The sequence below is a fragment of the Pteronotus mesoamericanus genome, unplaced genomic scaffold (assembly GCF_021234165.1).
Source record: "Pteronotus mesoamericanus isolate MK-2021 breed Mesoamerican mustached bat unplaced genomic scaffold, CSHL_Meso_final contig_203, whole genome shotgun sequence".
NCBI classification, from domain to species: Eukaryota; Metazoa; Chordata; class Mammalia; order Chiroptera; family Mormoopidae; genus Pteronotus; species Pteronotus mesoamericanus.
The window spans coordinates 466,200-493,441 of NW_026555087.1; the positions used below are offsets into that span (position 1 = coordinate 466,200).

General features: G+C 64.6%; 1 protein-coding gene across 1 annotated transcript; it reads left to right on the forward strand.

Moving 5' to 3' along the window:
• Positions 1-7,254: 7,254 nt before the first annotated feature.
• Positions 7,255-27,194, forward strand: PASK (PAS domain containing serine/threonine kinase). Its single transcript, XM_054570411.1, has 17 exons — positions 7,255-7,450; positions 8,697-8,929; positions 9,526-9,696; positions 10,274-10,414; positions 10,887-11,021; positions 11,173-11,418; positions 12,665-12,824; positions 13,708-13,858; positions 15,421-16,583; positions 17,644-17,825; positions 18,168-18,335; positions 20,648-20,773; positions 20,877-21,011; positions 23,286-23,485; positions 25,253-25,386; positions 26,389-26,535; positions 27,019-27,194. Exons 1-17 carry the CDS (start codon positions 7,255-7,257, stop codon positions 27,108-27,110), a joined length of 3,780 nt encoding a protein of 1,259 aa, XP_054426386.1. The 3' UTR covers positions 27,111-27,194.
• The last annotated feature ends 48 nt before the right edge of the window (positions 27,195-27,242 follow it).

The window sequence follows — 27,242 nt, forward strand, 5'->3', positions numbered from 1 at the left end:
TGGAGAGAACAATCTGGGAGATGCGCTCGCTCGTAGCGGGCCTCTGCGGGAGGCTGCAAAGTGCGGTCCTTCGGGCCTTACCGGCCGCGTGTGCACAATGACCTGACTTTGTCCCAGTTTCGCCGCGCAGACTTAGTCCGTGTGAAGGGGCCGTCTCCAGTTAACGCTCAGCGCAGGGCGAGCTCAGCGTGGGCGCCTGCGCTCGTGCCGGGGCCGGGAGCCGGCTCCGCTGCAGGTACCGGGAGAGTCGCCCGGGACTCCGGATACCGACCCAGCCCACCGCGGGCGCAGCAGCCTTCGTCGGTCCTAGGCCCCGCGGGAGCGCTGGGCCCGTGAGGGAGTCGGCCCCGCAGCCCCCACCTCCACGGCGAGGCCGCCGAGGGGCGAACTCTGCGCTGCTCCCCCTTCTCGATCTCGAGACCGGAGGAACCGGCGTCTGCTGGACCGTGCGGACGGAGGCTCCATCTCTTTTGGCCCCTCGGAGGCGCCGTAGGAGTCCCGTGCGTCCTTAGCAACCGTCAGCGCGGGCTTTGCCACTCAAACTGGCCGAGTCCCGCCCACAGGCTCCAGTGGTTGGCCATGGGAGGCTGTCAATCACCATGAGCGGCTCTGCGATTGGCCGGGAGGGCTGAAGACGAAGATCGGTTTCGGCGCGGCTAGGTGAAGTCAGCTTGGCAGGGAATCCGTCGTCAGCCCCAGGTGAGCTACCTACGCTCGGGAGAGGCGGCCGGGGCTCGGCGGGGCCCCGCCTCCCGGCCCGGCGCGGCCCTCGGACGACCCAACCCGAACGCCGTGTCCTCGATGCTGCTGGCTCCCCTCCGTACGGCTCCCGCCTGGAGGCGGTCCGCCGCCCATCGGCCGTTTTTTCCGCGCCGCGCCTCGGGGCCCGGTCTCCCTGGTCCTCTGGGCTCCTCGGCCCGGCCCGCTGGGCGCCAGTGCTCCTATGGAGCTAACCGTGTGCGCTTTACCCGTTGTTGTCGCCTGTCCTCCGGGAAGCTGAGCTCCGGAACGGAGACCGCGTCTTGCTCCGCTGCGGACGGGGCCGGCACTGGGAGCTTTCAGTGAACGTTTGCGGGTGAACGCATGCACGAGCCGTGGGTGCAGCCCACGGCGAGCCGGCGCCTCGCGGGGCTGACCCCTGCAGACCCTGCTTGCTCCTGCGTTTTGTCTTCACCGGTTTTCTTTCCCAGAGAATGTCAGCGGCCGGAGCGGAAACGGGGGATGTGGTCCCGATGCCTTGCATCCTCTCACCTCATCGCCGCGTGGAACCGGGGGCAGTTCTCTACGGGTTCCCCAGCCACCTGTCTGCCATTGCTTTGCTGCAGGACCTCGTAACTTCTGGCTCGGCTTACTGCAACCTTCCGCTCCGCGCGCCGCGCCCCGCCACTCCCCACCCCCCACCCCCCACCCCCCGCCGGCCCTGGAGTGATCCTCACAAAATGTGCACCTGGTCTTGCTCCCCAGCAGGGAGCTCGTTAAAGCCAGTCTTAGGGATAAAGCCGAGGCTGCTCGGCAGGCCTAGGCGCCCTGGGAGCTCTGCCCGCCGCTCCTCCCAGGGGCAGGGGGCATCTGCGCCCGGCGGTGCTGCCCGGAAGGCGTCTTCCGCGCGGCGCCCCCTGGGGAAGTCTGGGCTGTGCCAACAGCCATTACCTGGGGCTTGTTCAGGAGGCCTCTGCGCAAGAAACAGAGACACAGCCTCAGCAGGGCTCTGGCGGCGATAATGTCATTGACCCCAAACCCGAAGTCCAGAGGAAGGTCGTCTTCAGGGTTTGTTCGCTGGTGGCTCCAGGTGACATTACTTCCCGTTTTGCCCTCTGCTGTCCGCAGGTTGTTGCCTTCGGCCCGAGGCCGGCTGTGCTCTTGGTGGCAGTGGCGGGGCAGCTGGAGCTACTTGCGACCCCGCTTGTGTTCTGGTGGCAGGAAGACGGTGGCTTCCAGAAGGTTGCCCACCAGAGGAAGGAGTGCCATCCCCGAAGCTGCCCGGAGGCCTCCCCTTGCCCCTCTTTGTTCTGGCTGAGCAGGGCCCCTCGCGTGGCACCACATTTTCGGTTTCAAAACCAGCAGTGGGCGCAGGGGTGCTCCGAGGCACCAAGGGGCCCCTCTGGGTTCAGCGTTCCACGATAACACCCCTTCACTCTGCCCCCCATAGCCCTCCTCGAACCTCAGACTGGCATCACTTAAAAAAAATTTTTTTAAAAGCCTGGACTTGCCCACATTTCTGGCTGCTGCTTGACTCACAATTAACCCTGACACAAGGAAGTAATCGAAGGCGGTGCGGGGTCAGGCTGGTGCTCCGAGGCCGGAGGCCCTGCGGGGCTCGCTGTGGCCCCTGCGGTTCGGATGGACAGGCAGTGCGGGCGGCCCCCGGGGCCACGGGCAGTGCAGGCAGCACACGGGGCGCGGGGTTTGCCTCTCCGGCACCCGCCTCTTTGTTTATCGATGTAGGGCTATTTACTTCTTTTCACTGAAGAGGGAATTTCTTGCCCTTATTTTCCCTTCAGGTGTTCTTTCTCCTCTCCTGGTTCTTGTTACTTTTACAAGCCAAGTGTTGTGACAATTACAATGCATTCTGGAGAGTTTAATACTTTTTTTTTTTTTTTTACAAAATAAGTTTTTCTAACATCTTCAATGCAGTCAAGTTGTAGGCACGTTTTCTGTGCTTTTGTCTGTAGGGTGGTGGTAGAAGTAGAAACACACAGGTGCTCAGAGAAAGAAATGCAAACCTGTGACGGGAAAACGTTGCTCCTGGAAGGGAAGCCGCGCATTCGGATGGTTCATCGTTTCTTTGCAGCTTCCTGCACATTCAGCTGTTGCTCTTCAGGATCCCATGCTGGGTCGATTTGTGTGTGTATAAAACATCTCTGAATTTTCCGTATATACTAGCTGATTCATACGAAAGGATCGATGCCGTAGGAGGTGTGGATCACCACGGTGAAGTGAACCACTTAAACGCGCCACCCAAACTCAGGGCCGGGGCCCGAGCCCCGGCGCCCTCACCCATGGCACCTCGCTGCTGGCCCCACAGAGGAGACCTCTGCCCCACGTTTGGGTTTGTCACATGCATGAGACCCCTAAATGGTGCATTTAGATTTGGGGGAGTCCTCCTGTTGATAGTCTTTTTAACTGGATTTCCCCCCCCACTTGTTATATGGCTAAGAGTTATCCTTGTTGTATAGGTAACACCTGTTCCACTCTAGTTTATAACATGAATAGACCAAGATTTTAAATCTGTTTTCCGGCGGGTAGGTGTTTGGGTGTGGTTTGTGGGTTTTGTTGTGCCACTGTCTACCCTGCTGTCATGAGCATTTTGGTGTGTGACTCGCCACCCATGTGTAAGAATTTCTATAGCATGTAAATCTGCATGTGGAATAAACGCTCAGAGTCGGCAGGTATTTGGCTTACGTTGTTCACATGGAGCCGCATCTTTTTCAACATTTGGCGTTACCAGAATGTTTAATTTTTGCTGACCTAGTAGGTGTAAAGTCGCCATGGTTTTGAGGCAAAGTTAAGCTCCTTGTTGTAGGCTTATTGGCCACAAGGGGCTCCTCTTCCGTGAAATTCTCGTTCCTGCCTCGTTCATTTTCTTGTCGAGATCTGTGTCTTTTAAATGTTAAATTACTGACCTTTTAGAGTGTCCTGGATATTAATCCTCTGTTGGTTCTATATGCCACAAATATCTTCTCTGGCTTATTTTGTTTTCTTTATGATGTTTTTTGCAAAAAGACATTCTCAACTTTAATATTAATCAATCTTAGCTAGAGCTTTTTGTGTCTTGTTTAAGAAAACTTTCTCAATCCAAAGACTTCTAGGAAGTCTGTCTAATTTTCTTCTAAAATTTAGTGTTTTGATTTTCACAAATTAAGTCTTTGGCCCTGGGTGTTGGTTTTTTATATGCTGGGTCGATAGCCGTGCCGTTGCTCCCCGCCTGGACGGCGAGTGTCCTAGCGCCTTCCCACGGAGGTGAGGTCCTGGTTGTCCCAGGGTAACGAGCAGCCCCCCAGCCCCGTGCCCCGTGTTCGTCCCTGCACGGCCTGTGGTCGGCCCGGGCCGTCCCTTTGACCTGTGCAGTAATTCCTGCAGTCACAGCAACGCGGCGCCGCGGCGCCTGTGGTTTTGTGTTTTGCGCTCACACCTGGGGCGCCTGGGTCTGGGGGTGTGTTTCTCTGTGATTGAGGATGTTTCCTCTCGTCTCTTCAGACATTTCTTCCTCTCCACTCTCTCCAGTCGACGTTAGAGTCACTCAGTTGTGTCTCTTAACTTTTCTCTCGTATTTTTCTGTTCTTGTTTCTGTGTTGCATTCTGGGCTCTTTATTCAAATATATCTTCCAAGTCACGAACTTTCTTTTCAACTCTTAACTACGTGCCTGCTTTACCACCCATGGACATCGAAGGTTCACCTTGTTGGGGTGCGGTCTGCGGACAGTGCGTCGCGCCCGGGCGGCTCCGTGAGCTCGGAGACGCGCCCCGCGGCCGTCACCACAGTCGTGTCGGGGGCGCTGCCGTCACCCTGAGAACTCCCTCCGCTGTTTCTCAGCTGCCCCCGCTGCCCTGGACGAGCGCTGCACGGCGTCCTGCCCCTGGGAGCAAGGGCCGCCCTTTCCGGTGTTTGGCGTCAGCGGAGCCTGCAGGACACGGGTCTGCCTGGCTGCGGTGTCGGCGCCCCGGTCCGGCGCGGCCGCCGCCCGGGCCACCCGCTCGTTCACTGCTGGCCACGCCCCTGCGTGCGGGGGCACTCAGCGTGCTCACCTGGCCTTCGGAGCACGGCCGCGGAGCGTGCCCAGTTTGGGGCCGTGCACGTCCGTGTAGAGGCGTGCGTGCGTGTGCGTGCGGGCACCGTGGCCCTGGGCACCTGCCCGTGGCCGCCCGGCGAGGGCGCCTGTGCCCGCGTGCCCGCCGGCCTGTGGTCCGGGAGTGCCCGCCCGCCCCGCGCCCTCACCGGCGCCTTGTGTTCTCCTTCTTTCTCGTTTCAGCCGCCCCAGGGGCTGGGCAGCGATAGCTCCTCCGGGGCCTACGTGCATTTCCCTGATGCCTGGGGAGGGTGGACGCTCCCTCACAGGCTGCTGTGTGGTTCGCCCGCCTCCTTCCGGGACGGTCCGCCCGCCGCCTCTCCCTTCCGCGCCCGCGTACAGAGGTCGCTGTGTCAGTCTGCTGTGCCCTCCGGGCCTCCTGTGCGCTGAGACCGCGCTGCGCCCCCCTTCCCAGTGTGTTCCCTTTATTTCCTTTTCTTGCCTTTGTACGCCAGCTTGGACCCCCAGGGGGGTGTGAGAAGGAGAAGCTTGAGGGGCCTCCCCTCCCCGTGTCGGACTTGGGGGACGCGCGCCGCCTCTCACAGTTGGGCGCCGCTGGCACGGGGTGTCCCACGAGCCCCTCGCGCAGGTGGAGGAGCTCTTCCTCCTTTCCTAGCTGTGGAGTGTGTTTTCTCATGAAGGGCGCGGGGTTTTATTGCTTGTTTTCTCCGCATCAGTCGACGTGATAATGTGAGTTTCTTCGTCAGGCTGTTCGTGTGGTCGACCTTGAACTGGGTTCCAAGCATCGAACCTTTCGCTCCCGTCGTGTGTTCCCCTCTGCACACGTCCTGTGACGGACTTGCCAGTGTCCCGCTGAGGGTTCTCGAATCCGTGCTCCTGAGAGTCATTGGTCCGCAGGTTCCTCTTCTGGCCGTGTCCTCGTCTGGTTTTGGTGTCAGGGTAATGACGTGGCCTTGAAAACTGGATTGGACGTGTTCCCTCCTACTTGAATTCCTGGAAGAGTTTGTGTAATGTTGACATTATTTCCTCCTTGAGTGTTGGGTAGAATTACCCAGTGAAGCCATCTGGTTGGTCCTAGAGTTCTTCATGGGAAAGTGTTAATAACAAATGCTTTTTTTAATACTAAAATTTTGAAAATTTCATTTCTAAAAAGCTTATATCTTTCAAAATCTAGGTAGCCACTTGAGAAACTCTCTCCTGCTCTCCTTTGCGACTTCATATTTCATGTCTGTGAACCTACGCAGGCATTTCTACTGTCGAGCGCTGTGTGTCTGGGCTCATTGTCTGGTTCGTGCGCCGTCATGGCGGCAGCTTGTGTTCCTGTCTGTTCAACGACAAGGGGCATGTCTGGCCGCTCCTGGGCTTTGCAAACTGCAGGCCTGTGCGTGGGGCACTCTGCTTCGGGGAGGGCGGCTTCTGCCAGGGTCTGGGGGGCCTCCCTGGCCCTCGCGAAGGGCCGCGGGCTCCTTTGGGGGCCCCGGGTGCTCCCTGGGCTCTTTGGGATGACGCGTTCTCGCAGGCCCCGTTTCAGCGCGTGTGAGCTGTTCGTGCCTCTTGGGGCCCCTCCTCCTGCCAGACAGGCAGAGCTGTTGCCAAGACAATGTTCTTGGTGAGATCTGGTTCTGAGGTGACCCAGTCTTCTTGTTGCTGGGTGAAAAATCACACACCGGGCCCCCAGCTGGCCGGCCCCTCCCCTTCCCACAGCCCAGGTCTGTCCTGCGTGGAAGGCACCTCATGCGCTGCGGAGGGGCACCTGCCCACTGGCACCTTGCCTCCCTGCGGGGGCCACGCCTCAGCCCGCCCCTGGTCTGTGTGTGCCGAGGTGGGAGGACCAGCAGGGGTGGGGTCCTGGGCAGCCCCAGGGGGCGGCCTCGAAGGGGGAGCCTCGCTCTGGCCCCGGGCTCCTCGCTCCATCAGGCCCCGGCCAGGCCCCCAGGCGGCAGGGCTGTCTGTCACTGGGGATGGTGTCACGTCCAGGGACCCCAGGGGAAGGCGTGTGGGGCTGTTCTGTATTTTTCCTTATATCTGCATGAAAATCTACAAGTGCCTAAAAATACAAAGTCAAAAGCATAAACCCGTGGCGCGGGCCTCTCGCCAGGCCTCAGCCTTGGCCACGTGGCGCTTTGCTGTGGGGGCTCCGTGGCCGGACCCGCCTGCCTGGTGGCCTCAGTGGCCTCGCTCTGGACCTGCGAGCGTTTCGGTCCGTGTGACCGGCAGCCTGGCCTTCCCCACGGCCCTCCCTCCGGCTCCCTCTCTCGCCCCTTCTCCCGCCTCTCCCTGCGCAGGCCTCAGAGGAGCACCTTCTCCCGGGGCTTTGGTTTGACCCCCTCACGTCATGGGTCCCGACCCGGAGCCCGGGTGGGTGGGCGAGTCTTCTGGGAGCGGCCTTTACGCAGCCTTGGGAGGAACTGGTTGGTCAGCCTGTCTCTACATTCTCGCATCGCAGATGCTGAGCAGGGTCCCTCGTTTTGTAGGTGGCGGTTGTTCCACGGCCCGGAGTCTCCCGATGGAGGACAGAGGCTCGCCAGCCTCGGGAGAGGATCGGACGTGCCTGTGCGGGGGCCCACCCTCGCCGGCGCCCACCGAGGGCCCCGCTGCGCAGAGCACCCCCCAGTCCAGCAAGTCTGCGACCTCGGCCCACAGACACCCGAGCAGGAGGAATGGGCTCTCGAAGCTCTGCCAGAGCAGGGTGGCGCTCTCCGGTGACGTCCTGCGTGTGGCCGTGGCGGGGTCGGGGTCGGGGCCTGTCCGTGCCGAGAAAGGCCTGGGCTTCGGTGCTCCGTGCGCCCTGGCCCACGGCACCGCAGGCCCTCCCTGCGGCCTCTGCTCTGTGAGATTCTTGGGCAGAAAATGCTCCTCTTCAGGCAGCAGTTGGAATACTCTCCCATGTGTCGGGGTCAGACTAGAGCCAGAGGGCCCGGGCGGGCCTGCCTTGCCGTCGAGACGTGGGGCTGCCGGTGCAGCTCGGCCAGTGGCCCCCGCCTGCACGGAGACTCAGGCCCCTCGGACCTGGGAGGGGGCAGCAGGCAGGCGGGGACAGCAGCCGTCCCAACTGGGGAAGCCCGGGGGCTGGGCCCGCTGCCCACCCTTCGCTCGCTTCTCCGGGTTGGCCAGAGCCCAGACGCCCTGGGCCCGACGCAGCGGCGAGGACAGCGTTGCTTGGCCTTCAGGGAGCTTGTCCTCTGGGAGGGGGGTCCCAGGGAGCGCCCCCTCGGCCTGGCGCGCTGCCAGGTCACCGGGCAGCAGAGGCGAAGCTGGCACCACAGGCAAGAGGTGGTGGGGCCGACCTCGGGACCGGCTGCCACCAGAGGGGGCCTGGGCAGCCACGGGGTCTCCGGCCCCATGAGGCCCCGAATTGAGAAGGTGGAGTGCCCGGGGGGGACGGGGCTGACTCTGGTTTGGGTTTTGAGCTGCTGCAGGGAGGGGCTGACGTTACTGAGATGGGGGCAGCGTGGCCGCTGCGAGGGGAGCAGAGGCTCGGTGGCTGAGCCTCGCGGCGGAGGGAGGTGGGGTGGGCGTGGTGGGAGGCGGCGGCGAGCAGACTTTCGGAGGTGAGGGGGGACGGTGCCGCAGAACGGAGGGCGCCTCACGTGCCCGTGAGGGCGGCAGGCGGTGCTGGGGTCTGGGGCTGTCTGGGAGCGAGTGGCTGGGCAGTAGCTGGGCTGAGGGTCCCGGAACGGGGGACACAGGAGAGCGCCCGCCCCTGCTGGGTCGGCAGCGGGGGCCTTCTGTCTGCACAGAAGGACTGGGCTCCCAGGGGCAAAGCCCTGCTGAGGGGGGCCCCGGGGGGCTGGGCTGGACTCGGGGGCCAGGTGCCGCGCGTGCATGCGTCCGCCCTGCAGGTTGACTTGGTCCCCCGCGGGTTTGGGGCGAGGACGGGGGCTTTGTGTTTCAGGAGCAGGCTCCTGGCAGCCTCGGCTCTCAAGCTGCCTTGCCTTGTCTTTCCAGGAGACAGATGGAGCTCCTACTGTCTCTCGTCCCTGGCTGCCCAGAACATCTGCACAGGCAAAGCGCCGTGCCCCACCCTGGCCGAGCAGGCTGGCCCGGCTGCGCGCGCGGGCAGCGCGTCCTGCTGCTCGCTGCTGCGCGGCTTGTCCTCGGGGTGCTCCACGCCCCTGCTCCCGGCCCCTGCCGGCAACCCCAACAAGGCTGTCTTCACAGTGGACCCCAAGACCTCGGAGGTATCTGCCATGCCAGGCGACGCGGCCGTGGGCTTGGGGGCTGTGCCTTCGGACCGCAACTTCACTCTGAGGTGTTCGTGTGTTTTAAGCACAATTAGGAAAACGTTTGGTTTTACTTGTGTCGTAACAAAAGATATAAATTTGGAGACCTAGATGTGACCGCCAGACTCACCGAATCCTGTCGTCAGGACAGAGGCTCGGGGGGGCGGGGGGCGGGCGGGGGGGCGCGGGGCACTGCTGGTTACTCATGTTGCTGCGGTGCTGGCCAGACGGAGCTGAGAACAGTGTCTGGTGTTGAGCGGAACGAGCTGGTGTGAGTGTGCACTCACGCACGGCGAGCTAGGCTGCTGGGGGCTGGTGTGTCCCGTCGCTGCCTCGTGGGCTTGAGGACGTGCCTGTCTTACGGGGGACGGCATGTGGCCTGGGCCCCGGCGCTGACCGCAGGGCGTGCTCGTTTCCGCCCACTGGAGACGTGGTCCCGAGGGCGTCGCTGTGTGAGCCGCCCACAGCAGGCGCTTGGGCGGGGACCCCCGGCAGGTGCCTGGGGGTCAGAGATGCAGCCGCTGATGCCGGTGTCCTCTCCCTGCCGCGCTCAGATCCTGGTTGCCAACGACAACGCTTGCCGCCTCCTGGGGTACAGCAGCCACGACCTGATCGGCCAGAAGCTCACGCAGTTCTTCTTGAAGCCGGACCGCGATGTGGTGGGAGCGCTCAGTGAGGAGCACGTGGAGGCCGACGGCCGCGCCGCCGTGGTGTTCGGCACAGTGGTGAGTGTGGCCTGGGACCGGCTGCCAGCAGAGTGGGCGGTGGGGGCGTGGCGGGGGCCGGAACTGAGGGTGCCGCCGCTGGCCTGGCAGGCACCACATCCGACGGATGCCCCGAAGAGAGACATGCGTTTGCTGCGTGGGGTGCGGGGGTGGGTGGGATGGAAAGGCCTCCTGGGCCTTCGCTCCTCTGGCCCGTGTGCCGGGTCCAGCCGGACTTGGGCAGGCCGAGCTGCACGTTAGATGCTGAGGCCTGAGCCTCGGGCTCTGGGAGAAGGCAGACAGGCCCCACCACACCCGAGAAATGGCCCTTCCCCGGGACTGAGTGCCGAGAGGAGGAAGACGAAGGCAGTCGGCACGGACGGCGCCTGTTTCTTTAAGAAACTGCAGACGCTGCTGACGATGAAACCCAACCCGCTCCTCCGGTAGGAGCCCCTCGGAGGCCGTAGGGTCTGGAGTCAGAAACCGGGCCTGCACGTGGGTTCCTTTCTGCAACGCCAGCAGCTGCGCTGAGCCTGGACGTGCCGGGGCCGGGAGAGCCCGGCACGGGGCGCAGCCGGTACAGCCTGTGCCTGCGCAGGTGGACGTGGCGAGCCGCAGCGGGGAGCGGGTCCCGGTGTCCGTGTGGATGAAGAGGGTGCGGCAGGAGCCCCGTCTGTGCTGCGTGGTCGTGCTGGAGCCCGTGGAGCGGGTCTCGGCCTGGGTCTCCTTCCAGAGCGACGTGAGTGGCCGAGTTTCTCAGCTGCACGAGCTGGACTCTGTGTCTCCCCCACAGTGTGTCCCAGGCTTTGCTCCCCGTTGTCCGTCTGGGCAGAAATGACCCATGGGAGCCCTGGGGGGTCAGCCCCGATCTGCGGAGCCCCTTAGCACTCGGGCCCTTGGGCAGGGACCCAGCTCCTCGAGCTCCCGCTCTACCCCTGTGAAGTCAGGACGCCATCGCAACCAGGCACAGGGCGAGGAAAGGGCATGCCCAGGGCTTCGGGGGCGGCCGTGCCGGGCGGCGCACGGGTGGAGCGTCGGGGTGCCGGCATCTGCAGGCGCCCCCGCGAGCAGTTTGGGTCCATGCGGCAGGCGGAGCCAGCTGAGGCGGGCGCTAGATGCCTGCGTGCGCCTCTGGCAGTAGGCGCAGCTGGAAGGTATCACTGAGCTCAGTGACATTTGAGGCTCAAGTGCAAGAAGCTGCCTCCCCCCAGGGCACTGTCACGTCCTGCGACAGCGTCTTCGCCCACCTGCACGGCTACGAGAGTGAGGACATGGTGGCCGGGCAGCGCATCGCGGACCTGATCCCCTCCCTGCAGCTCCCGGGGCCCGGGCAGCACCTCCCACAGGTGGGCCCGGAGCCTGCGCCGCCTTTCCTGGGGGCACGGGGAGGGGAAGGCAGTGGGGGGCTGACTGCTCGGGCGCCCCCGCAGGGACGCGAGGGGTGGGCTGGAGCAGCAGAGCCGGAGCTCGGCCGCCTGCGGCGCGTCCTTCTTTCAGGACCTGAAGATCCAGAGGTCTGTCGGGAGAGCCAGGGACGGCACCGCGTTCCCCCTGAGCCTGAAGCTGAAGGCCGGCCCCGGTGCTGCGGTGGCGGGAGCCACGCCCGGCTACTCGGCCTCCGTCTGGGTGTTTTTCACCATCAGTGGCCTCATCACGCTCCTGCCGGACGGGACCATCCACGGCATCAACCACAGCTTCGCGCTGATGCTGTTCGGTTACGGGCGGACTGAGCTGCTGGGCAAGGTGGGCCCCTGGGTGGCCGGCCGCGTCCCCGGGCGTGGGGCAGGGGGGCTGGCCTGTGCCCACTGCCAGGGCGTGCGTGGGCCCCATGCCTGTGCTTCCGTTTCCCAGCGGCCATGTGGCCGGGACGGGCTCCCTGCTCACCTTTCTGGACCCCCCCACTGGGCGCGGGGGGGCGGGGGGCCCTGCGCCACCTCCAGGAGGGGTGGGGCCTGGCCGCAAAGCCATGTCCCCAGCGAGGGCGTGTGTCCAGGCTGTGGGCACTGGCCAGGCACCCCCAGGAGGGGGTGGGTCTGCACGTCCCCTGACCTGAGGGCTGCTGGGGGAGCCTGCCGTTGGGCCAGGCTTGGAGGAAGGTGTCTCGGCCGCCTTTCTGGGTGGAGCTTTCTCTCAGCTCCTGGAACACAGAAGGCAGATGTCCCCGCTCGCCAGGGTGGCGACTGCCCGTTTTCTCTTGTCCGAGGCTGCAGAGCGGTGCTGCGTCCATCTCTGCAGACAGTTGGGGTGCCCACATGGCGGTCATGTGCTGGGGTTAGACGTTGGCCCTCGGAGCTGGGTTTTAGCTGTGACAGCCCGTTCTGTTACACGGGGTGCTGGCTGGGGGCGGCGCCTTCCCCAGGCTCATAGCTCAGTTGTAGTTCATGGAGACTCAGTTGGCATGAGTTTTGGACAGGGGATTCCAGCAGGAACACCGAGAGCTGCATGTCCCTTCAGGGAGTGAGTGTGGGTTAGTGCGCATTTTGGATTCCCATGGCCAAAGGCCACCTAGGGGTTGGGGCCACAGTCCAGTTCAGAGGCAGCGTCTGCCCCTGCACCCCGGGCCCGACCCCAGGCACCGAGGCCACGCTGTGCGGCACAGGCCCCTGGTAAGCCCAGGGGCCGCTTCCTGCTGCCCAGGCCCTTGGGTCCCTCAGTGGCAGGACACGGGGAGCAGGGCTCTCGCCTGCCTGGGCCCCAGGCCTGGGGAGAACTCGGGGAAGGCCAGGTGTCTGCCCAGGGACGGGCGGGCCACGGAGGCTCGGAGCGAGCTAACTTTATCTTTCTTACGGGAGAAAGGGGAGAAGCCACAAACTCCATGTCGAGGGCCAGGACCCTCAAGCTGTTGAGAGGAGTCGGACCCGGCCCCCCTCACCCAGGGGAAGGCGCCCCAGAGCCCGGGCCCCGTGTTTTCACTGCCCCCCAGAGGGACGGTGGGCCAGGCAGCGGGTTGGGATGCTGGTGGGTCTGAGTGCCGCTGCTTGTTTTCCAGAACATCACCTTCCTGATCCCAGGTTTCTACCACTACATGGGCCTCGCGTACGACAGCTTGTCACCCCTGCCAGACCTGGTCAGCCGCCTGGACGTGGGCAGCCTGCGGGGGCCTGGGGAGACACCCGGGGACCCCCTGCAGGGCCGGACCACCGCCGAGGGTGAGGGAGTCTGCAGGCGCCTCCATGGGGGCAGGAGGGAGCTGGGGCCCGGGCGGTGCATGGGGAGAGAGCGGGACCGAGCGGGGGCCGGTGTCCTCCGTCTCTGCTGGGCCCTCAGTGTGTCCTGGGCTGGGACATGCCTGCATCTTGCTAGCGTGTCAGCAGGGGGAGGAAGACTCGGGCGCCCCAGGGCCTAGGACCCCGCGGCTCCCTGCGGCCTCTCTGTCGCGGGAGGAGGCGCGGAGGCGGCCGCAGCAGCGTGCAGGTTGACCCAGAGGGAAGGGGCCACAGTGGGGAGTCCTCACCACGTTCACCTGCCATTCGTTCCCACACCTGCCCGGGCCCCTGCTGCCCGACCTGCCCCTTCTGGGCCCGTGGGGCCTGAGGGCTCCCGGCTCCGCCGGAAGGGCCCTGCCCTGGGGTGGGGGGCCCCGCCGCCCCCTGGGGCTCACCTTCCCCGACAGGGCGCCGGGGGAGGGGGCGCTGGGCTCTGCCGTCTCCCCGCTGCTCCTTGCTGCCCTGCGCACGTGGTGGGCTGGGTGCCATTCGGAGGGGGGGGGTCTCTGGAGTCTGGTCGCAGGGCCTTGGGGGCCGTCTTGCGAATGGTGGCTTTCACACCAAGTCAGAGCAGAGCCCTTGGAGGGCGGTGGGCTGCTGAGGGACCGGCTCCCACTCCGGTGTTTACGGGATCGTGGCGGCCACGTACAGGGCCCGGGACCTGCGGCAGGGTGGGCAGAGGGTGCTGGCCGAGGCTGGGCGCCCGTGCGGTGTCCCGCGGGGGCCGGGTCCCGGACAGGCTGCAGATGCGAGGTGGGTGGCGTTTACCCGCCCCCCGGCCCCGCAATCGGAAGACACTCTTCTCTGCTGTTGTTGCTGGGTCCAGGGGTTAGTGTCATGCTCACGGGTGACTGCATGCTGCCACCAGACGGGACCCCAGAACCAGAGGGAAGCCAGGATGCCGTCACGGGGGCCCCAGCCCCAGCGGACACCGGGCGCTGGCTCCCTTCTGCCCTCGCACCCCCACCCCCTCCAGGGTAAGTGCCCGGGGCCGCAGGCTTCCTGGTGTGGTCCCCAACAGCCCCCCCGTCTACCGGGAGGGAAGTGGTCAGGGCGCTTCCAGGGGGCTGATGCGGCACAGGCTCCATTTTTACCGTCACACGATCTGCCCTCTTCCTGCGGGTCCGGGCTTCTCCCTGCTTCACCGCGGAGCCCCCGCTGGCGGTAACCGCTCGCTCTCTGCCCACCCGCAACAAGGGGAGGCTCTGTGGGCGCCTGGAGGGGGTCCCAGTCGGGGCAGGCCGCACTCTGCCCTAAGCTGCCCCGCGCCCGGACAGCGGGTTCCCTGGGAGGTGGTCACGCAGTGAGGGTGCCCGGCCGACGAGCCCAGCCCACGCCCCGGCTGGTGGGGAGCCCAGTGGGCCCTTAGTCTGCAGGCCTGGGGCTGAGGCCCTGGGGGGCACCAGAAGCTGGGGCCCCATGTCCCCATGCTCCTCACAGGTTGGCAGTGGAGGAGGAGGAGGGCGGGATGGGGAGAGAGTGCCCCCTGTTCTCCCTCCCTCCCCGGGGCCAGAATTCGATGACAAGGCGGCGCTGGTTGCTGGGGAGGGGCAGTGCAGAGCTGCCCGGGCCCTGACCTGGGACCCATGCGAGGGCTGCCCGCCCGGCTCGGCGAGGGGAGCTGGGCCCTCCTGCCTCTGTGGCCCCCCCACAGGGGCCTGTGGCTCTGAGACGGGCGGGCGGCTGGCGTCCTGGCCTTGCTGGCGGGAGGCACCGGTCCCTGCTGCCTGGCCTCTGCCAGTCCTCGCCCCAGCCTCAGGGCCCCCCACAAACCCCTGCTGTCCCCCAAACTCCGCTCGCCGTCCCCTCCTGCGTGGAGCCGCCCGTGAGCAGGGTCCTTTGTCTCCCCTGCCTCCCTGTGAGCTGCTGGCTGGTGCATTGACCACCACAGGGCCGTTCTGTCTGCCCGGCGAGGCTGGGCGCAGCCACCCCCGTCGGTCCTGGTGCCAGCGTGCGCCTGGGGCCACGCGGGCCTGTCGTGTGGGTGCCGCAGCGGCCAGGCCACCCAGAGGGGAGCCTTCACCCCGGCCTCCCCACGATGGCCCCGTCGGTACAGGGGTGGTAGCCGCTTCCCCAGCGGGCGCCCCACGCTGAGTGTGGTCGTGCCTACCTTCCAGCTCTGAGGAGCCGGCTCGCCCCCCGCCCGCTGCCTCTCACCAGCCTCCCTGGTCCTCCCCGCCGGCTGTGGGGCCAGATGGTGTTTGTAGCCAGTCACCATCTAACATCACACAGGGCACGGAACAGCCCCCGCCCGGCTCGGCCCTCTGTGGGGCTCTGCTCGCCGGGCGGCTCGGCCTTCGGCGCCCGGCCTGCGCTCTGGCGCTCTGACCGATCACTGCTGAACGTGCGCTCAGCTGGGCAGCATGGGAGTTGGTGCTTCATTTTTTAACTTGGTTACACAGTTTGCCTTTTTTTCCTGTCATACATTTATGTTGTCAGATGCTTTGCACTCGTCTCTAATAGAAGGGAAGTTCATGTGATCTGTGTTTTTGACTCTGTGGCTCCTGAGTAACCTTGCGATCTGCGTTGTGTTCCCCAGCGTGGATGGCATCCCAGAAGCACGCCCACCAGCCCGTGGCCAGCTGCCATCGCCTGAGGGCCGGCGGAGCCCTGTGCTGGAGGAGCAGGAGCCGGCGGCAACGGGGAGGCGCAGGCAGGAGCTTTTGGGGGGAGGCGGGGCCGGCTCCGCGGACACCAGACCATCTGCTCCCCGTGAAGACGCGGGCGCTCTGACCGCCGCCGAAGTCAGGGGCCGGGTTGAAGGGCGTGGCCCTTCCCCAGAAGCACCGCTGGAGAGCGGGGGTTTGAGCGCTGCCAGCTGCCCAGGCCCTCAGGCGGACGCTGTGGGGCTGCCGGCAGGGGTGAGCCTCTGGGCGCCGCGCCCTGGGCACTGGGCCGAGCAGGGCGTGCCCCAGGGGAGCACCTCAGGGACAGCGCGGCCCTTGCCTGCGAGGCTGCCTGCCCCGGAGGAGCCGTGGCCGGGAACGCAGGAGGACAGGGAGGAGCTGCAGACTTGCTTGCTCAAGGAGCAGCTGTCCAAGTCGAGCTTTGCGGGACCTCAGGGTGTCTCCTCCGAGGAGCTGGTCCTGGCTGAGCACGCCCCTCGCCCCAGCCCTGTGTCACTGTGTGACCTGGGAGGCAGAGACCTCTGTGACCTCGGGGGCCGCTCGGGCAGCTCCTCGGCCTGCTACGCCCTCGCCACCGACCTCCCCGGCGCCCTGGACTCAGCAGAGGCTGAAGGGAATGCGTTTCCCTGGAACCGCAAGGAACCGTTTTTCAGCAAATGGACAGACCGGACTTCTTCAGCCTGTTCCAGCTCCTCGTCCGGGGTGGGCGCGGGCGCTGGGCCCGGGCAGGGGGCCGAGGTGCTGGACGACCGGGAGCTGTCACTGCTGACTGGCACCTATTTCGGCGGCGGCCCAGGCCGGCGGTTCTGCGAGACCCATCTGAGTCTCGATCGGACAGAACCATCGGACACCTTGGAGCGTAGCGACGTGAGTGGCAGGGAGAGCCCCGGTCCCAGGCCGGAAGCTGTCCCTGCGGACACGTGCCCGTTGGAGGGGCCCACGCCGCGCATCCAGGTCACATCCACGCCCGTGAGAGAGAACAGCCTGGGGTCGCCCGGGAACGCCGGCCTGCAGTGTGAGATCCAGGAGGGCACCTACGTAGGGAGCTGCTGCCACCGGGACGGCTCGCTGCTGAGTATGTCCTGGGCGGGAGTCTCCTCATGCCCGGCCCAGGGGCCAGAGTGGTGGCTTGAAGAGCCTGAAGTTACCACTTAGACTGAGCACCAGGCTTGCCGTGTGTGAGCCCGGGAGCGGGGAGCCTGGGAGCAGGGAGCCTGGGTCCCACCGCGGCTGGAGGGGATGAGGCGAAGTCCTGTCCGTCTGCGCTTGGGGGCGCTGTGATCCAGCCCCTTCTGGTGCCACTTTGAGGTGTATTGGTTTACTTTCCTTTTCTGATTTATTTTTAGAGAGAGGGTAATGGAAGGAGAGAGAGAAGGAAACACCCGTGTGCGGCTGTCTCTTGCGCACCCCCTGCTGGGGGCCCGGCTCGCAGCCCAGACCTGAGCCCTGACCGGGAATCGAACCGGCGGCCCTTTGGTTCGCAGGCTGCGCTCAGTCCACTGAGCTGCACCAGCCAGGGCTCTTTTACTTTCACTTATTTTAAAAAAATTTTCCTAACTACTTAACAGGTCACATTACTTTAGCCAGTCATTTATTGCTGGTTTTGTATTGTTGATTCCTAAGGCTTTTTTCCTAAGCTTAAAAAAGTTAAGTGATACATGTTATATTTTAAAATATTTGAAAATATAAACAAAGGGAGAGTAAAATTCCCTGTCAACCCTCCCCCTCACTGAAAACCACTGGTTGGGCGCACGCCCAGAGCCCGGAGCCCGTGAGAGTGCGTGCCGTTCCGTGTCACTCCGGGGCCCACCGCCAGCACACGTGTGTTCTGCTGGGTCGTTGACATTCTTCCACCAGAGGCAGAGCCGGGGCGGTAGGGTGAGGCCACGTCCCCACCTTCCAGGGTGGCAGCGGCCGCAGGTGTCCTCGAAGTGCTTCCCGTGGCCTCAGTGGCTGTGCCGAGCTGCTGGCCCCATGCCAGAGGGGGTGACGCTGCCCTGTGCTCGGCCTCTCCCTGGTGGCCTCGGGCCCGGGCTCCCTGCACAGCTCCGCGCTGCCCAGGGCGCGAGCCTGCTCCGTCACGACGCTGGCGCGGTGCAGCCAGCGTAGTGCTGTGCGTCCTTGCCTCTCCTTAGGTGTGCAGTTCGAGGTGAAGCGGGTGGAGCTCCAAGGTCCGGCGCCCCTGTTCTGCTGCTGGCTGGTGAAGGACCTTCGGCACGGCCACCAGGCCTCGGCCACGCAGACCCACCTGCTGTTGGCCAGTCCGCCCGGCGCCACGCACTCCACGTGGGAGCACCCCAGGCCCGGCCTGGGGGAGGTGGGTGTCTGCGGCCCGCCCGGCGGTCACTTTTCCCGTCAGCATCGCTCTCTCCGTGTCCTCTGGAGGGGGAGGGAGGTCTGTCTGTGGCTCCAACTGTGTTCTAATGTCCTGTGTATTAATCCACGTGTAGGACTGTAAACATGCAGGTGGGGCGTGAGCGCGCTTCAACACACGTGCCGGTCTGGCCCTCTGGCCGGGTCCTAGGACACAGGGGCTGGCCGCACGGGGCTTGATGCTGGTTCCCTCGGCTGTGGGGGCTGCCTGGGCGACGCGCCTGCCTGCTGCCACCCCCCTCCGCTGGTCGCATGTGACCCTTCAGACCCCCCTTTGCACACACAGGCGCTCAGAAGCAGGCCGTGGTTTGAGGAGCCGCCAAAAGCCGGGGAGCTGGAGGGGCTGGCGGCCTGCGAGGGCGCGTACTCCCAGAAGTACAGCACGCTGAGCCCGCTGGGCAGCGGGGCCTTCGGCTTCGTGTGGACTGCGCTGGACAGGGAGCAGAACAAGGAGGTACGCAGGCCCCCGGGAGGGCGGGCTGCACGGCAGGCGGTCGGCTCTGCTGGGCCTGGCGCCGGGAGGGGCCTCCCCCCGGCCGCGCTCCAGGCCGTCTCTGTGACCGCCACTGGACGTCCCCGGCCCGGACGTGTTGGGAGGTGACTGGTCGTTGCCCGTGTGTTTGTGACGTGGCGGCAGTGCTGCCGGTCCCTGCAGGCGCTGCCTGGGTCCCCGGGGGGCCACGCCGGCTGGCGCAGGCCGGAGCCACGCGCCTGGGCTGGCAGCGGGCGGACGCCTGCGCCCGCACCCCGTCAGGGGCCCCGTGGCTTTCTGATGGGCCAGAGCTCCCCTCCGGCACAGCCGCCCTCGCGCCGCTTCTGCGCGTGTCTCCTGACGCCTCCTTCCTTCCCCTCCCGTCGCCGGGCAGGCCCAGGTGTGCGCAGGCCGCCTGCCGGCCCCAGACATCCTTTCTGTTCCCTGAGGAAACCTTTTGTTTGAGGAGATTTCGTCCTATTTTCAGCGCACTGAATTTTTTTTAAGAACGAGTGTGTGTGTTTCTTTTCACTTCTTATGACTCACTGTTGCTCGGCTTGTGGCTCGTTGGGTTGCGTGGACTTGTCAGCGGCGCCTCGTGAGGGCAGCACCCAGGCCACGCCCCCTGGGCGCATGCTGGCCGCTCTCGCCTGCTGTCACTCTCCCCCGGCGCCTCGTTCTTAGGGTTCCGCTGTCACCTCCGATTCCCTGGGGTCAGGGCCCCCCACCCTCGGTTTGGATCAGGAAGCGGACAGGCTCTGGGGGTTCATTAGGCCTTTGTTCCTAAAAGAGGAGGGAGAGGCCCCAAAGTTCTCTCTTAGGGTAAAAAGAGACGCATGAGTATTTTTGCCTTTCAGAAATGAGATGTCAATTTATATATTATTCCGCCAACAAATGAGTAAGCGAAGCAGCCAATTGGAAGACACACTTCTAAGGGTGAGGCTGCAGCTCACAGGAGAGAGGGCGGTTCGCGTGTGCCAGGCTGTGGGTCCATTCGGGGAGTCCTACCAGCTTCACGGAGCTGGCTCCGGCCGCCCAGGGACGCGGCGTCTTTCCGGTTATTTGGCTACTTCATTTCTTTCACCCACGTTGTCATTCCTGTCTTGTCCTTTTGTTAAATCTCCATTATTTCCAGGCGCAGTTCCTGCTCCTCTCCTGTGTTTAATTTCCCTACTGAAATGTATCTGCCGTTAGCTTTTCCAGGAAGGGTGGAGGCTGATGTCCCTTCCCTCCCAGAACTTCTTAGGCCCCATGTCTGTTGTCATCTAGCATTATTTTTAGGTGAATTTTGCTTCTAGCAACTTGATTTTTTTAAAATTTCCTTTCTGTTTTCTGTTTGGACTTAAGTAGTTTTACCAGGATGTACTTCTCCGTGTGTTCTCTGTTCTTGCTTGAGACTTGGAAAGACTCTGTGTCTTTAAAGCCGTCCTCACTCATCGCAGGAGGACTCAGCTGTCTGCTTGGTGAACTCGTCCCCTTCTTTCTCACGCTCTGTCCCCGCCCCCAGCTCATCCGCCGCTGCAGCTCGTGGGGAGCCTGGGCCCGGCAGCAGGCCTCTCTCCTCCGACCTCTGCACTCGAGCGCCTGCCATTGGTGGCTCCCCGCCCTCAGTCCCCCGTCCCGGACAGCGGCCACCGCATCGGCTTGCCTCCTCCCGCGCGTCTGCAGGCCTGCGTGGTCCGGTGCGGACCTTCAGCCTGCGTCCGCTGCCACCACTCACGCTGGCTCGCAGCCGCGGCCCCTTCCTCGCGATCGCGGTGACAGGGGACTGGGCTCGCGGGAGGCCCTTGCTGAGCTCCTTCCCCTGCCCTGGCGTGGTGCTGCCGCCCGCTCCCACCCAGAGCCTGCCTGTCCGCCCCGCAGGGCAGGCACAGCGCGAGGCCTGGTTTCTGTCCCTTGTCCAGCCTCCTGCCGAGTGTGGCCAGGCCTGGCCTGTGGTCCCACTCGCCCCGTGGCCCCTTCAGTGAGTGCCGGGCGCTCACTGCTGTTACTGTTGAGCGACATGTAGGTCTGTCCCCTTTGCGAACGGTGACTTTTTTCTGTCCCGCTTTTTACTGTCACTGCACTCGCACCTCTTTCCTTACATTGATCTTGTGTTCATCAGCCTCTCTCAGCTCTGACTAGTCTTGATCGACGTGGATGACCGTTTTTATTGTTTTCTAGCTCTCAGGCCTCTAGTTCTGTTTTCTTGGCCAGGACATCTGGTCCTCGGGTGAGGAACCAGGGATGGGTGCCGCGGGCACTGGCGGGGTGCCCGGGCGGCTGCTCACCACCCCCCACCGCTTTCCCCGCAGGTGGTGGTGAAGTTCATTAAGAAGGAGAAGGTCCTGGAGGACTGCTGGGTCCAGGACCCCATGCTTGGGATGGTGACGCTAGAGATCGCGATCCTGTCCAGGGTGGAGCACCCCAACATCATCAAGGTGGGGCGCGGGTCCTCCTGCCCCGGCGGGGCCCCGGGGGCGTCTTGCGCGTGCCACTGGAAGGTGCCTCGGCCGGGCCGAACCCCGCTCTGTCCCGTCCCAGGTCTTGGACGTGTTTGAGAACCAGGGCTTCTTCCAGCTGGTGATGGAGAAGCACGGCTCCGGCCTCGACCTCTTCGCATTCATCGACCGCCACCCTGGCCTCGACGAGCCGCTGGCCAGTTATATCTTCCGGCAGGTGATGCGGGCCAAGCCGTGAGGGGTGCGGGCCGGGCGGCGGGTCCGTCAGGCTTTGGAAATCAGGGCTCACGCGTGGTTCTCTAGGCCGCTGTGTCGGCCTTCGGTCTCTGAGCAGGGAAGTCTGTGGCTGAAGTCAAGAGAGGAGGGTGGGAAGGAGGTCGAGGCCACCGCCCTGGAACGGTGCAGCGGGGGACTAGGCGCAGGGGTTCTGAGACGTGGGATATCCACGTCCGCCTTGAGAAGGAGCCAGCAGGGCGCCAGCCCGGGCTGTGCGACCGGCGCGGTTGCCCCGGGCCCGCCTGCCGCCTGGAACCCACCGCCGGACTGGGCAGCTGGGGCCGACGCCGGGCGGCCGATCGGTCGGATCCGGGGCACCTCCCCCTAAGGCTTGCGCGTGCAGATGGTGCTGGAAGGCGGGATGTGAACACGGCCCAGGTTGGCTCCTTGCCCGTTTCCCGGGGGCGACGCGGCTCAGCTTCCCTGGGCTGGTGTTTGCTCCTCAGCGCTGCCCCTCCCAGCAGGTCCTGAAGTCCAGGGTCTGAGGCCCCTGCCCGCAAGTGTCGGGCATCGTGTTCTGTGACGAGACCGCCGCCTCCCCTTCTCCTGTCCTCTCCTCTCCTCTCCTCATCCGCGGCAGAGACTTGATTATGAAACTGCCGTGGAAAAGCGTCCTATGTGACCGTAGGAGCCGCTTGTTAGGAGTTGCCAAGCTGCCGCTAACTGGTGGTTCTGGGGCCACTGATATAGGTGATGAACAGTATTTGACACCCTGCAATTTTTGTAAGAAGCATCTGTAGCCGTTTGTGAATCCACACATACAACGAGTGTCACAGTGAAGGTTCCCCAACGTCACAGTGAAGGTTCCCCAACGTCGCAGAACTGTCGCCACACGCAGCGCAGCATGCACTTGGGCCGGGGCGGGGCGGGGTGGGGCGAGGCCTGCGGCCGACCTCTGGCCCGGGCCCAGGGCCGCTCCTGGTCCAGGCGCAGGTTCCCGTGCCCTTTGTCGCCCACAAACCTGATGGGACTCTCTGTGCTCAGGTGAGATGCGGCCTGTTCCTCGACTGGGCCCCGCTCTGTGTGCATGGGCACACGTGCTTGTACACGCGTGTGTGCATGGGCCCATGTGTACACATGTGTATGCATGCACACATGCGTGGGCACGTGCATGCAGTACAGAAACGTGCCCCTGTGTGAACACGCAAGCATGCACATTTGCGTACAAGTGTGTATAAACACACACTTATTAGTGTAAGTTAATTAGTTGGGCTTAGTTAGCCTGCTTTTATCTACGGCTCCTGGTGCAAAGATATTCCCAGTCTGAGGCTCAGTGACTGACCACATCCATGAGGTCGCTGTGCTGAGGGCCAGCCGGCGTCCGACTTACCAGTGCAGCCTGAGCCCCGCTCTGCTGCAGCCTCCCGGGTGGCGGCCTTCGCTGCTGCTGTCCCCAGAGGGGCATGGGCCATGGCAGGTCCAGGCGGTCAGCGGTGCGCTGTGGCAGCCTCACCCTTGCCGAGCGGAGGCTCAGGCCCCGGGCTTCTAGAAATGGAGCTGCTCCGACGGAGGTGCTCTGTGTCCGCATGGCTGAGAGCCCCGCACACAGTGGGGCAGCAAGCGGGCCGTGGCTGCTCTGGGAGGAGCTGGGGGAGCTCCGGGGGTGGGGGCTGGGGACGGCGCCCCCGGGCGCCGCTGCACCCAGGGCCGACTCCGGCTTTCCCTGCGGCCCTGCCCGCTAGCGCCCACCCCTCACTCAGGTGCCGCCGCGCTCGCCCGTGGCCTCTGCTTGTGGTCTGTCCTGCTCCCAGACAGCCGTGGCCTGGGCACATGCCACCGGGAGGTTCCTGTCAGCAGCACAGGGGCAGGGAGGATGTGAGACCACACGTGTGTGTGGGAGGAGACGCTGGGCAGCGGAGGTGCCGAGTCTTGGGGGCAGGCGGAGCCCTGCTCTGCTGCGCCGCCCGGTGGCCCAGGCGGTGGCGCCCTCTTGGGCAGCGAGGGGTGTGGGGAGGGGTGGGTCCGTTGCTGCATCCTCATCTCAGGCAACGACGGTGACCCCGTTTTCAGAGTCACAGGCTCACGCTGCCAGCTCCTCCGTGTGATGCGGCACCCGGCCGTCTTCCCTGTCGCTGTTCCGTTACAAGTTAGAGAACGGCTTTCTCCTTTGTTGTTGCTCTTCCTTTTTCGCTTGTCATTGCTTGTCAGTCCTTATGGTGAATGCACGGTGTTCTTGAGCTGTTTTGTAAAAAGCCCCGTGGCCTCCTTGTTCCAGCTGGTGGCGGCGGTGGGGTACCTGCGCTCGGAGAGCATCCTGCACCGCGACATCAAGGACGAGAACGTCGTCATCGCCGAGGACTTCACCGTCAAGCTCATAGACTTCGGCTCCGCTGCCTACCTGGAAAGGGGCAGACTGTTCTACACCTTCTGCGGGACGATCGAGTACTGCGCGCCCGAAGTTCTCATGGGGAACCCGTACGTAGCGCGAGCTTTGGGCAGGGAGAGGGTCCTGGTCTGCGCCCCTGTGGGACCCGGGCGCCGGGGGCAGAGGGCGGCGTGTGATGGGCAGGCGGGCGTGGGAGCGGGGCCGGGGGTTGGGGGGGGCACAGTGCTCTTTCCCTGCGTGGTTTTTCTCAGCTTTTGTTTGCGTTTGCAGTTTTATCAACTAAATGTTAAGAAAGAGGTAAAGGACCCCAAGAGACGGGACTTTCCCAACAAGCAAAGCTTGTTAGCCGAGCTCATGTTGACGGCAAGAGCAATAGTAAAACACCAGGCGGCTCTCACCCGGGGAGGCCCTGAGCCGCTCATGTGGGAGGCAGGGCGGCGGCCGCATCTGCTGGGGAGCAGGCCCGGGGGCGCCTGCGCAGGGAGCCCGGGAGCTGCAGGGCACGGGGCAGGAGAGTGCAGGACCCCGAATGCTGCTCAGGTCACGTTGCATTTCAGAGTCAGGCAGTGCGGGCCGCAGGCTGTCCGCATCCAGTCCGCTGCCCTCCGGCCCCGCAGGCCAGCCTGGGGGCCAATCGACTGGACCTTCCGTCCCCAGTGAGGGGGTTGGGATGGCGGCAGGGCACCCGTCACCTCTGCACAGCCAGAGCCAGAGACAGTGACGTAGACAGTGATGGTCTACGCAGGGCCCTCGAGTCTCTTTTTTTTAAACTAAAAAAGAAATTATTTTTATCCTCACCTGAGGGAAGGCTCGTTGCTTTGAGAGAGAGGAGGAGAGAAGTAGCCCTGTGAGAAGCATCAATTGGTTGCCTCCCATACGCACCCTGAGCGGGGATCAAACCTGCAACCGTTTTGGTGGACGGGACAACGCTCCCACCACCTGAGCCGCCGGCCAGGGCTGCGGTTCCTCGTGGGACAGACTGGTTGCCCTGGCCTCAGCGCGCCCGTGGCCACTGGCCTCGAGGGCCGTCACAGCCTTGGTGCTGGAGAGGCTGCATGTCCGGGACCGTGACACGTGCTGCTGGCTCGCCTGCCTCCCCAGCCCGTGCCTCGGTGCCGCTCAGGGCCCTGCCCGCCCGGCGCCCCCTGCGCTGCGCCCTCCGTCCTGCGTGCTCTCCCGTCTCATGGGCTGAACGGCTCCCGAAAGCAAGTTCTAGGTCCCCACTCGTCGTGTACATGCGGCCGCCCTGGGCCACACCGCCTGCCACCCTGGGGAGCACGCGTTGCCGGCACACGGCCGCGCGCACCGGCCTCCTCGCGTGGGGCTGCCGCCGCGGCAGAGAACAGGGGCGGCGCCAGAGGCCGCGTGGCCCGCAGCCCAAACACTGACTCTTGGGCCCTTAGAGCATTTGCTGACCCCTGTTCTACTCTGTTGGGTTTTTCTCTTTAGCCTCCAAAAATCCTGACATCTCTTTCTCCAAAACCAAAATGACGCAAAAGCAAAAACTGTCGAATCTGACACTCCTGTGGCTCCCGCAGCTCCCACGCCCCTGATGGGCCCACCGCCCTGTCGCGGAGCCGCCGGTGGCTCCGCGTGGCCGCCCCGTCCAGGAAGCCCCCACACCCCGGGCGACGCCGTCCCTGCCCCCTCGTGCCCTGTGCCTCGTCCCGTCCACGCGGTGGCTGTTCCGACTCCCGAGTCGGCCTCCCAGGGGCCCGAGCGCGGCGGCCTGGCGTCCCCTCGCTCCCCAGCGCGCGGTGGAGCCTGGCCGGGGCGGGCGTGCGGCGCCACCGGGCACCGCCTCAGGTGATGGGACTCAGGCTCATGCGCCTCAGCTGAGTCTCCTTCTGCCGCAGCTACGAGGGGCCGGAGCTGGAGATGTGGTCCCTGGGAGTCACGCTGTACACGCTCATCTTTGAGGAGAACCCCTTCTGTGAGCTGGAGGAGACCGTGGAGGCTGCGCTCAGCCCCCCGCACCTGGTGTCTGAAGGTGAGAGGGCCGGCAGTTCCCAGCCGCCACCCGCCTCCCGCCTCCCGCGGTCTCTGCCAGTGCAGGCGGCCAGTGCAGGAGGCGGGTGTGGCCTTGCCGGCCCGGAAGGGCTCCCCACGCCTGCAGCCGCCCACAGGGCTCTCAGGCCCCCCGATCTTGGCGTTCTGGGGCTCTGCAGCGGTCAGTTACTGTTTCCAGTGCCAAGGGGATGGGTGTCCATGCACGAGGGCTGTGTCTTGGTCCTTTGCTTGGGTCATGAGCTTGTGTCTCAGTCGGCTCAGGGCACCACAGATGAGGGACTCGAACCACAGATGTTTGTTTCTCGGTCTGAGACTGGTCGTCCGAGGTCTCGGCGCCGTGGGGTCAGCGCCTGGTCAGAACCTCTGCCTGCCTCGCAGCCGGCGGCCCGTCCTGTGTGTCCTCGTGGCGGAGACGGGGTTGGAGTGAGCTCTCTGGCCTCTCATCTTCCAGGGGTCCGAGTGCCATCCCCAGGGCCCCTACCTTGCAGCCTCATCTGACCGCCCTGGTCCCCTCCCCGAGACCCCTCCTAACGGCACAGCATCAGCGCCGCAGTACACGCCTCTGAGTGCCCGGGCGGACTGCGGCGCTCAGCTGGCTCCTGGATTCTTGGCCCCAGTGGGCTGCCTCCCCCGCTCTGTCGCAGAGACCCTGTCATTCTTGGCTCTGCACAGCCAGAGCCCCCAAGAACAGGCCCCGGTTGGGACCTCCGCATACTGCACGGTTGGGGAGGCAGGGCCTCAAATGCCCACTCTTGTCTCAGAGGCAACAGGCGGCTCCCGTGGCCTTTCTCAAAATGCAGCTGGCGGCCCTGTGCTGCACTGGGGGGCTGGTTAAACTGGGGCTTCCAGGGCTACCGCTGCCCAATCAGGTGCTCGCGGGGGCAGGCAGGGCCGATGGCTTTGCGACGCCCTGCCCTGGACCCCAGCCCAGACCGCAAGTGGCCCCCCAACCCCATGGCTTAGGTGGGTTTTATGTCCCCAGATCTCATGAAGCTCATCACTGGGCTGCTTCAGCCCATCCCTGAGAAGCGTGTCACCTTGGAGAAGCTGGTGACCGACCCCTGGGTGACGCAGCCCGTGAACCTTGCTGACTACACCTGGGAGGAGGTGTGTGGGATCCCCCAGCCAGGTGAGAGGCGTGGGCTGTACTCCGGGGGCGGGCAGGCTCCCCGGGCTGCCTTCCAGTTCGCGGGGGAGGGTGGCCTCCCAGGGCCCACCGCTCACAGCTGTGAGGCAAGTGGGGCTGGATTCTGCGTCAGAGGCCCCTGCGGGCACCAGGCTGTGGGCCTGCGGGGGTGAGGGCCCATGGGAGCCTGTGGTGAGGTGGCCCCTACGGAGGGGCCGGGGGCTCTGAGAGGTGCAGCTGGCGACCGTCCGTGGGGGCTGAGGAGCAGGTGAGGCCGAAGTGCGAGCTCAGTGCTCAGGGGCCCGGCTCTTCAGGGGGTGCTGGCTGCGCAGCCAAGTGTCGGGCGCCGCGGCCCCGCAGGGCCCAGCAGCAGCACAGGCACCCTGGCGAGCGGCCAGCTGGGTCTGAAGGGCCCTCTGATGCCTCCTCTCCCAGGAGCTCTTCTGTGCTGTTAGCGTGTGACACAGCGTCTCCTTCTTTCTCCAGAGAGCGGAGCTCTGTCCGCCCTGAGTCTGGAGGTGGAGAGCAGGAGCCCCCCGGAGCGCGCGGCCTCGGGGCCCAGGGGCGCCCCCTCCTAACAGCGTCCACTCAGGGCCAGTGGTTCTCAAGGTTGGGCCCAGTTCATCTAAAACTCATGTGAGTTTGATAAATGCTAGAACAAAAAGCAGTGATGTTATGCTCTTTTAGGTTTATAAAAAACAGATACGGAG